Below are 10,154 nucleotides of genomic sequence, written 5' to 3'. Positions count from 1 at the left end.
TTCTTCTGAGGCTGTCCTGCCTTCAGCTCTCTCACATGTCCCTTTGCTTCCTTTTGCTTTCTCCTGCAGAGATGCTGATACCACAGGGAACTTGTGGCTCTTGAGAATTTGTACCTTGGAGTTCACCTGATCTTGTTATAAATTTCAGCCAAGGAATTTTGGTTTTCCTGTCTAGCTGCCTGGTCTGTTTTTATGTGGGGATGTAGGAATATACAGATGAGCCCCCAGGGCGTCCACCTTTCTAAAATTCCCCTACTGAGATTTTGACCCAAATTCCTTAAGTCGTATTTTCTTTTGACATCACAAAACAAACAATAACCCCGTTCCCTGGTGAGACGAGATGTCTGGCACAGATTTTTGCCCTCTCCTTGCCTCCTAACTATGCTTGGAAAAAGTCTGATATTTTATTTCTGGATTAACTTGTCTTTTTCTCTTACATCATCTTATCTCTTTTATCTCAAGGTTCCTTTCTTCAGGGGCATGCTGGATTTCTTCAGCCCATCACCTGCCGCCATTTAGGTTTTCCTGGACAGTGTATTGGGGTCGCTGCTCACAGTGTCTCTGTGTTTTCATGCAGTGTTTATTTGGCTGAGGAACATCCTCATGTAACGTTTGTCCCCTCCTCCCTGGAAAAGGTATAGTTTCTAAAACAGTGCCTGTGCCTGTGTTCCCTGTCCCGAGGATAGTCTCAACATGCATGTCTGTGTGAAACAACCTTGTGCCAAGATGATCTTGCCTCTCCTGGGGGAGACTGTTGTCTCATGGTGCTGTGAGCAGGGCTGTAGCTTTCTGGTAACTCCAGTTTGAAGTCTAGAATCCTAATTTTGTATTTGAATCGAAGGTGGACTGTAACTCACATGGAAGGTACATCCTGATGCTTATGTTTCCTCTCCCTGAACTTGGCCTGTTCTGGGGTCTTCCCAAGGACCAGCGTTCTCTATAGGACCTGGGTGGTGAGGGGATAGGGAAGGTCATCCATCTCTTACTCACATGGATGCACACGCCTAGTCCCTGCTCAGGTGGTTGTCAGCACCCAGCACCTGCTGCCCATCTCTACCTCCCATGGCCGACTCCCTCGCCCACTTTGCTGGGGCTGAGCCCTCTTATCCTTGGAGCGGAGAGGGTGAAGATGTTTGGTGTCCATTGGGAACATAGGAGTCAATGGATGGTTCTTTGCGAATGTGCCAACAGAGTTGGTGGATCCAAAAGCCCATTTACAAGGATGTTGCTAATTTGTCACCATATGGGAAAAAGTTTGAAAAGAAAAAAATCACACCAAGTGTACAGTTGGCTTACAGAGACAAGATAAATTTTATTAAAGGGAAATACAATTGTTATTGTTTTAAACAAGTGGAGTTAGAGGCAGCAGGAAAGAAGGAAGTTCTTGTAGGGAGAGGAGAGTTACAGGTGAGCAGAAAGTGGCCCAGTAGGATCCAGCATCCTTACGGCTAAGAAGCCAGATTAAAGCAGTCTCAATTTTCACTCAGAAACCTGGACCTGACTTTGCTTCTCAGCCAGCTCCCACCCAAGTTGGAAGAGCTGATTGTAGCATCAGCTGGCACCTGCTTCTAAGCAGAGGCATCTACAGAAAATATTTCTGAGTGATGAGGTTAAAGACAGATCTCAGAGGTGGAGATGAGTCAAGGAAGGAGGTATGTGTAGGAATGAAAAGTAGGAGAAGGTTGTGGATGCATCAGGAGAGGACAGGTGAAAAGAGCTGATTTAGGGAAACCACAAGAATATAGGTTTCACCAGATATTGAGAAAGAAACCCAAGGTTTGGGTTCAGAGCTTTAGATCTTGCACTGACAGCAGACGGGGACACAGCAGCCGGACTGGGAGCAGCAGGGCTTACAGCAGCTGGACTGGGAGCAGCAGGGGACACAGCAGCAGGACTGGGAGCAGCAGGGGACACAGCAGCAGGACTGGCAGCAGGATGACCCACAGCCTGAAGAGCAGCAGCAAGGTTTGCAGCAGCTGGACTGGGAGCAGCAGGGGACACAGCAGCAGGATTGGGAGCAGCAGGGCTTGCAGCAGCTGGACTGGGAGCAGCAGGGCTTGCAGCAGCTGGACTGGGAGCAGCAGGGGACACAGCAGCTGGACTGGGAGCAGCAGGGCTTGCAGCAGCTGGACTGGGAGCAGCAGGGGACACAGCAGCTGGACTGGGAGCAGCAGGGCTTGCAGCAGCTGGACTGGGAGCAGCAGGGCTTGCAGCAGCTGGACTGGGAGCAGCCACAGGAGCCACAGCCCCCCTTGCAACCCCCACAGGAGCCACAGCCCCCCTTGGAACCACCACAGGAGCCACAGCCCCCCTTGCAGCCCCCACAGGAGCCACAGCTGGAGCAGGAACAGGCTGGCACACAGCAGCACACGGGCTTGCAGCAGCAGACGGGCACACAGCAGCCCCCACAGCCGGAGCCACAGCCCCCACAGCTGGAGCCACAGCCCCCACAGCTGGAGCCACAGCCCCCGGGACAACCACAGCAGCCCATGGTTCTGGTGGATTGAGGGTGGAGCAGGTCAGAGGAGCAGGTGCAGAGGACAGGTGCTCAGGTGTGGGGCCTCCTGGGCCGGGAGCCCTTTATATACACCTGCCCCAGTGTGAGGTGTGATGCTGGCCACATGGTCACTTCCTGGTTCTTGTTTGTGCTATGTTTAGGATCTCCCTTCCTGTTTTCCTCTAGACATCAGCCTCTGGTGTAAAGTCTATGTGCCATTAGCTGCTATTGGCTACTCGTTGGGACCTAGCCCCTCCCAGAATCCATGTCTAGACTTGAGGGAGTTCCCCATCCCTTGCAAGGGTTCAGCTCATTCCCTTTAACTGCAGAGTGTCACTTGATTAACAGTGGTTTATTTTAGCTGTACAAGGGGTATACGCAATAACACATCAAAAAACATGTAAAAATGTCCGAGTTATGAAAACAGTAGGAAGATGGGTGAATCCCTGTCCACGCCTCTTCTCGCATTGTTTCCTCCTACCCTAGGCAAGTTCCTGAATCGGAAAGTGTTAGTCCCATGTGGTCTTCACATGCTTAATAAACATATTACGTGTGTTCTTGAAACATTATTTTGCAGGCTTTAAACTTAGTATAGTAAGTGGTAATGCACTACTTTTCTCCTGAAAAACTGCTTTTGCAAAATGCAGTGGTTGTAGTAAAAGAGATTTCTCTAGGTGGTTTGTACGGCTCTAGTTAACCTATTTTTCTTCCTGAAGCTACAACCATCCATTCATCCCTTTACCCATTGTTGGACCTTTTGTTTCCTTTCTTTTGCAATTTGACAGCTTATGCCACTTTCCTGCCTAAAAGCCCTCCTGCACTTTGGAGTGGAGGGGCTTGGGCTGGGCTGCTCTTCACCCTGAGCATGGGTGGGAGCCCCTGTTCTCCACCCACACTCACCATTGTCCCCTTCAGTGCATGCCAGTGTGTTATTGTGAATTAATCTCATATTCTTATTCACCACAAATAATGAGAAAATCTAGTGGGAAATAAGTTATTTAAAGTGTGAACAAAACATTACATATCTAAGAACTAATTGATAAAGAATGCCTGAGACTTCTGTGGGGAAAGTGTAAAAATTTTTTTCTTTCTTTTTTTTTTTTTTTAAAGATTTTATTTTTTTATTTGACAGAGTGATCATAAGTAGGCGGGGAGGCAGGCAGAGAGAGAGGAGGAAGCAGGCTCCGTACTGAGCAGAGAGCCCGATGTGGGGCTCCATCCCAGGACCCTGGGATCATGACCTGAGCTGAAGGCAGCGGCTTTAACCCACTGAGCCACCCAGGCGCCCCTAAAAATCTTTTTCTTTCTTCCTTCCTTCCCACCTCTCTTTCCATCTCTCCCTCTCTTTCTCTCTCTCTTTCTTTCTTTCTTCTGAGCCATAAAGAATTGGATAAATGGAGAAGTATACCATGTTCGTGGATAGCCAGACAGCATTATAAAACATTAATTTCTCCCGTGTTAGTCCATGTATTCCATGCGATATTTTTTTTTAAAGATTTTTTTATTTATTTGACAGACAAGGATCACAAGCAGGCAGAGAGGCAGGGAGAGAGAGAGACGAGCAAGCAGGCTCCCTGATGATCAGAGAGCCCGATGCGGGGCTCGATCCCAGGACCCTGAGATCAGACCTGAGCCGAAGGCAGAGGATTTAACCCACTGAGCCACCCAGGCGCCCCTATTCCGTGCGATTTTAGTTGGAATTCCACAGGATTTAATTTTGGAATTTCTCCCACAGATCTAAAATTTATGTGCAAAGTTCATGAATAACTGAGGCAATTGTGAATAATAAGCAAAATATCTGCCAGATATTATTAAATATAAAATAAACATAGAATAAATTCTCATCTAATAAAAGTTTGCTGCTAACATAGGAACAGATAAATAGATGAAGATACAGAACAAGAACCCATAAAAGGCCCATGTATTTGGGAACTCTACTTTTGAATGAGGAAATTGAATGGGGAAGGTGGCTCACTCTATACAGATAGTTAAAATTAGGGGCGCCCGGGTGGCTCAGTGGGTTAAAGCCTCTGCCTTTGGCTCAGGCCATGATCCCAGAGTTCTGCTCAGCGGGAAGCTTGTTTCCTCCACTCTCTCTCTCTCTGCTTGCCTCTCTGCCTACTTGTGATCTCTGTCCGTTAAATAAATAAATAAAATCTTACAAAAAAAGAAAATTAAAATTAGATGGTAATGCTGCACCCCCCAAAATACAGATGGATTTAAGGTCTTAAAGTATATGTAAAAGCGAAGGAGAAAATACAAAGTGTAGGAGATAGTATCTGTTGGAGGTTATGGTTATTATGCTCAGGGTAGGAAAGGAATTCTTAAATATGATCCCAGAGCATAAGTAATAGTTAGGAAAATGGTGGATTTAACTGCATCAGAATTATATACATTTGTGTTCAGTGGCAGTCACTGTGGAACAACATAAAAAGATGGTTGGACTTTCAGGGGAAGACACTTGCTGCTTATAATCACTAAGGGGTTAATGTCTAGACTGTACTAGGAACTGCAAACCACCAGGGAATGGACAGAGACTGGGAAGTGAGCGTTCACACGCGGCCAATAAGAACACAAAGAGACGGTCACCCTGATTTTCATCAGCGGAAAGCAAGTTGTTGTTGTTATTATTATTTTGAGTTTTACTTATTTATTTGACACAGAGAGAGAGGGAGAGAGAGAGAGAGCCAGAGAACGGGAGCCAGAGAGCACAAGCGGGGGCAATGGCAGAGGGAGAGGGAGAAGCGGATGCTCTGCTGAGCCGGGAGACCAGCAGAAACTCCATCCTAGGACTGCGGGCTCATGGCCTGAGCTGAAAGCAGACACTTAACTGATGGAGCCACCCAGGTGCCCCCCAGAGGAAACCAAATTAAAACAAAATACCACTGTGTTTTTGAAGAGAGGGAGAACTCTGTCAGCATTTTTGATACGGGGTATTATCTCTTCCTTGTGACAAGTAGATTGTCCCCCTGTATGTACCCCAGAAGAATGCTCATACAGCCTGGTGGGATTTCGTGAGTGGAGTACATGCGTACCTTTGACGTGCAGATTCTATCCAGAGAAACACTCATACAGATGCTAAGGAAGAAGGATATTAATTACGGTGTATTGTCTCAGCAAAGAGCTCCCAAAAGGGCACTGAACTCTCACAACATGGTCTATGTATATAAACGGAATACGATTTAGTGGCCAGAAATAATTTATTGTATTTTTATGTAGCAAAACAAATCAATCTCAGATTTGCTTAAAAAAAAAAAATACTGAGAAATAGAACAAGCTTTAAACCCCCCCATGAATAAAAAATAAACACCCATTCTAGGAAAATACTACTTGTCATGACTGTATGCCCACATGTGGAAACACATTTCCAGAAGGCGATAGAGAAGGGTGTGCGGACAGGTGTCTGTGGAGGGTGGTGGGGTTGGCCTGAGGATGAAGGAGAAAAGGTAAGTAATAAACAGGGAGGACCCATTAGCTGGCGACGTGACTTATAGAATTCACCGTGCATGCTGAGGCTTCATGGCAAGGCTTCGTTCATTTTTGTGACTGCTCTACATGCACTTAGAAGAGTGGAATTGTATAGTTGGTGGCACAACACTTGCCATGAATCCTATTGGGTCAGTTTGTTAACTTGGGGGCCCAGATCCCCCACATCTGCCCCATGTTTCTTGTCGCTTGTGTATAAAATACGGAGAAGGAACCTCAGAGTCTTCCACTCTGATTATGGTTTGGTCCACTTCATTCCATAGTTTGTCCCATTCTGCTTTGCTTCCTTTTTTAAGGCTGTTTCGTTCCGTACACGCAAATTTTAAGTGGTGGGAACTCTTAGTTTATGGAAGCGATACTCGTCTTCTCCAGTAACTCTTTGGGGCTTTTTGTTTCTGTTTGGCCTGCTATTGACAGAGCTTTGTTTGCATGCATATCTTTCCCCATTTTTAAATTTTTAACCTTTCTCTATACTTTGGTTAAATGTGGCTTTTGAATTGGTATGAAATTAGATTAAAAGCAAATCTACTCCAGCAATCTTTGTATTTAAGGTAGCATATTTTTGTCCATTTCTACTTAGTGTAATTTCTGACACATTTGGTTTTAAACCTGCCTCTTATTTTGTATTTAATATAGATTCAGCCTGTCAGTCTTTCTCTCCTCTCCTTCCTCGTGCCTTTTCAGGTTGATTTCATCGTCTGAGTGTCCCACACAGCTTCCTTTCTCCCCAAGGACCACGCTTAACACTTGGGATCTTCTTTGCCTGTGTTCAATATTCATCACTCTCTCTTGAATCCTTTTTATGTCATTCATTTTGACCTTAAAATGTGTTTTTTTCGTTTGCCGTGTTTCCTTCATTTTAGTCTTGATTTCTGGAGTGATTTTCCTTCTATCTCTCATTTTCCCATGAGAGATGAGGTTTCCCCTCATCCAAACTTGGTGTTCTGTCTTATGTTGTTTCTTTGTCTTGTTTATGTTCCTCTGGTTGTTTATTAGCTTGTTTTGAAATGGCAGCCTACTTGTTGGTCTGTCGGGTCGGGTCGTGTTTCTTTCTGTTGCCCATCTCTTGCCCTAGGGACTCACTAAAGTCCCCTAAAGCCACTCCCCTTCACGGTGGGGAAAGCCGTCCAGGTTCAGATGCTAAACTCCAGGCACACACCATGCTTTCTGACATAGACCAGTGGTTCTTCTGAGGCTGTCCTGCCTTCAGCTCTCTCACATGTCCCTTTGCTTCCTTTTGCTTTCTCCTGCAGAGATGCTGATACCACAGGGAACTTGTGGCTCTTGAGAATTTGTACCTTGGAGTTCACCTGATCTTGTTATAAATTTCAGCCAAGGAATTTTGGTTTTCCTGTCTAGCTGCCTGGTCTGTTTTTTATGTGGGGATGTAGGAATATACAGATGAGCCCCCAGGGCGTCCACCTTTCTAAAATTCCCCTACTGAGATTTTGACCCAAATTCCTTAAGTCGTATTTTCTTTTGACATCACAAAACAAACAATAACCCCGTTCCCTGGTGAGACGAGATGTCTGGCACAGATTTTTGCCCTCTCCTTGCCTCCTAACTATGCTTGGAAAAAGTCTGATATTTTATTTTTCTGGATTAACTTGTCTTTTTCTCTTACATCATCTTATCTCTTTTATCTCAAGGTTCCTTTCTTCAGGGGCATGCTGGATTTCTTCAGCCCATCACCTGCCGCCATTTAGGTTTTCCTGGACAGTGTATTGGGGTCGCTGCTCACAGTGTCTCTGTGTTTTCATGCAGTGTTTATTTGGCTGAGGAACATCCTCATGTAACGTTTGTCCCCTCCTCCCTGGAAAAGGTATAGTTTCTAAAACAGTGCCTGTGCCTGTGTTCCCTGTCCCGAGGATAGTCTCAACATGCATGTCTGTGTGAAACAACCTTGTGCCAAGATGATCTTGCCTCTCCTGGGGGAGACTGTTGTCTCATGGTGCTGTGAGCAGGGCTGTAGCTTTCTGGTAACTCCAGTTTGAAGTCTAGAATCCTAATTTTGTATTTGAATCGAAGGTGGACTGTAACTCACATGGAAGGTACATCCTGATGCTTATGTTTCCTCTCCCTGAACTTGGCCTGTTCTGGGGTCTTCCCAAGGACCAGCGTTCTCTATAGGACCTGGGTGGTGAGGGGATAGGGAAGGTCATCCATCTCTTACTCACATGGATGCACACGCCTAGTCCCTGCTCAGGTGGTTGTCAGCACCCAGCACCTGCTGCCCATCTCTACCTCCCATGGCCGACTCCCTCGCCCACTTTGCTGGGGCTGAGCCCTCTTATCCTTGGAGCGGAGAGGGTGAAGATGTTTGGTGTCCATTGGGAACATAGGAGTCAATGGATGGTTCTTTGCGAATGTGCCAACAGAGTTGGTGGATCCAAAAGCCCATTTACAAGGATGTTGCTAATTTGTCACCATATGGGAAAAAGTTTGAAAAGAAAAAAATCACACCAAGTGTACAGTTGGCTTACAGAGACAAGATAAATTTTATTAAAGGGAAATACAATTGTTATTGTTTTAAACAAGTGGAGTTAGAGGCAGCAGGAAAGAAGGAAGTTCTTGTAGGGAGAGGAGAGTTACAGGTGAGCAGAAAGTGGCCCAGTAGGATCCAGCATCCTTACGGCTAAGAAGCCAGATTAAAGCAGTCTCAATTTTCACTCAGAAACCTGGACCTGACTTTGCTTCTCAGCCAGCTCCCACCCAAGTTGGAAGAGCTGATTGTAGCATCAGCTGGCACCTGCTTCTAAGCAGAGGCATCTACAGAAAATATTTCTGAGTGATGAGGTTAAAGACAGATCTCAGAGGTGGAGATGAGTCAAGGAAGGAGGTATGTGTAGGAATGAAAAGTAGGAGAAGGTTGTGGATGCATCAGGAGAGGACAGGTGAAAAGAGCTGATTTAGGGAAACCACAAGAATATAGGTTTCACCAGATATTGAGAAAGAAACCCAAGGTTTGGGTTCAGAGCTTTAGATCTTGCACTGACAGCAGACGGGGACACAGCAGCCGGACTGGGAGCAGCAGGGCTTACAGCAGCTGGACTGGGAGCAGCAGGGGACACAGCAGCAGGACTGGCAGCAGGATGACCCACAGCCTGAAGAGCAGCAGCAAGGTTTGCAGCAGCTGGACTGGGAGCAGCAGGGGACACAGCAGCAGGATTGGGAGCAGCAGGGCTTGCAGCAGCTGGACTGGGAGCAGCAGGGTTTGCAGCAGCTGGACTGGGAGCAGCAGGGCTTGCAGCAGCTGGACTGGGAGCAGCCACAGGAGCCACAGCCCCCCTTGCAACCCCCACAGGAGCCACAGCCCCCCTTGGAACCACCACAGGAGCCACAGCCCCCCTTGCAGCCCCCACAGGAGCCACAGCCCCCCTTGCAACCCCCACAGGAGCCACAGCCCCCCTTGGAACCACCACAGGAGCCACAACCCCCCTTGCAGCCCCCACAGGAGCCACAACCCCCCTTGCAACCCCCACAGGAGCCACAGCCCCCCTTGCAACCCCCACAGGAGCCACAGCCCCCCTTGGAGCCCCCGCAGGAGCCACAGCTGGAGCAGGAACAGGCTGGCACACAGCAGCACACAGGCTTGCAGCAGCAGACGGGCATACAGCAGCCGGAGCCACAGCCCCCACAGCCGGAGCCACAGCCCCCACAGCTGGAGTCACAGCCCCCGGAACAGCCACAGCAGCCCATGGTTCTGGTGGATTGAGGGTGGAGCAGGTCAGATGAGGAGGTGCAGAGGACAGGTGCTCAGGTGTGGAGACTTCTGGGCCAGGACCCTTTATATACCTGTCTAGTGGCTTCACAGGCCACAAGGTCACTTCCTTGTGCCTGTTTATACTGTTTTCCAGCCCTATTTTTCCTCTTTGCCAGTGCATTCCTACTGGCTCAGGTGAGCATCCACTTTCTGTTTCCTAAATTTGTCTTCTTCCACTTTTGTTTTGAGCCCTATAATTAGAACCTCAGCTCCAGGATGTCTTTGTTTCCCCAGGAGCCCAGGCACTGGTCACCTGCACTCTCTGTTCGCCTCAAGTGACCTATGGCTCCTCCTGCCCCGGTGCCATTACCTGTGCTGTGCTGACCTCTTCCAATAGTCCTCTTATATGTTAAGATCGTAAAAATCGTCCATGGTCTTTACTGGAAACAATAAAAATCTAAAGAAGAA

General features: G+C 47.4%; 1 protein-coding gene across 1 annotated transcript; it reads left to right on the top strand.

The window, feature by feature from the left end:
• Window positions 1-5,929: 5,929 nt before the first annotated feature.
• On the top strand, window positions 5,930-9,855 carry LOC123394876. The gene is made up of 5 exons (XM_045089720.1): window positions 5,930-5,943; window positions 6,141-6,204; window positions 8,947-9,018; window positions 9,106-9,306; window positions 9,487-9,855. Exons 1-5 carry the CDS (start codon window positions 5,930-5,932, stop codon window positions 9,784-9,786), a joined length of 651 nt encoding a protein of 216 aa, XP_044945655.1. The 3' UTR covers window positions 9,787-9,855.
• Window positions 9,856-10,154: the final 299 nt, after the last annotated feature.

The sequence above is a fragment of the Mustela putorius genome, unplaced genomic scaffold (assembly GCF_011764305.1).
Source record: "Mustela putorius furo isolate JIRA1106 unplaced genomic scaffold, ASM1176430v1.1 tig00000127_pilon_pilon_pilon, whole genome shotgun sequence".
Classification (NCBI taxonomy): Eukaryota; Metazoa; Chordata; class Mammalia; order Carnivora; family Mustelidae; genus Mustela; species Mustela putorius.
Note: the sequence above shows the minus strand (reverse complement) of the source record. Positions and strands in the feature narration are given on the sequence as shown.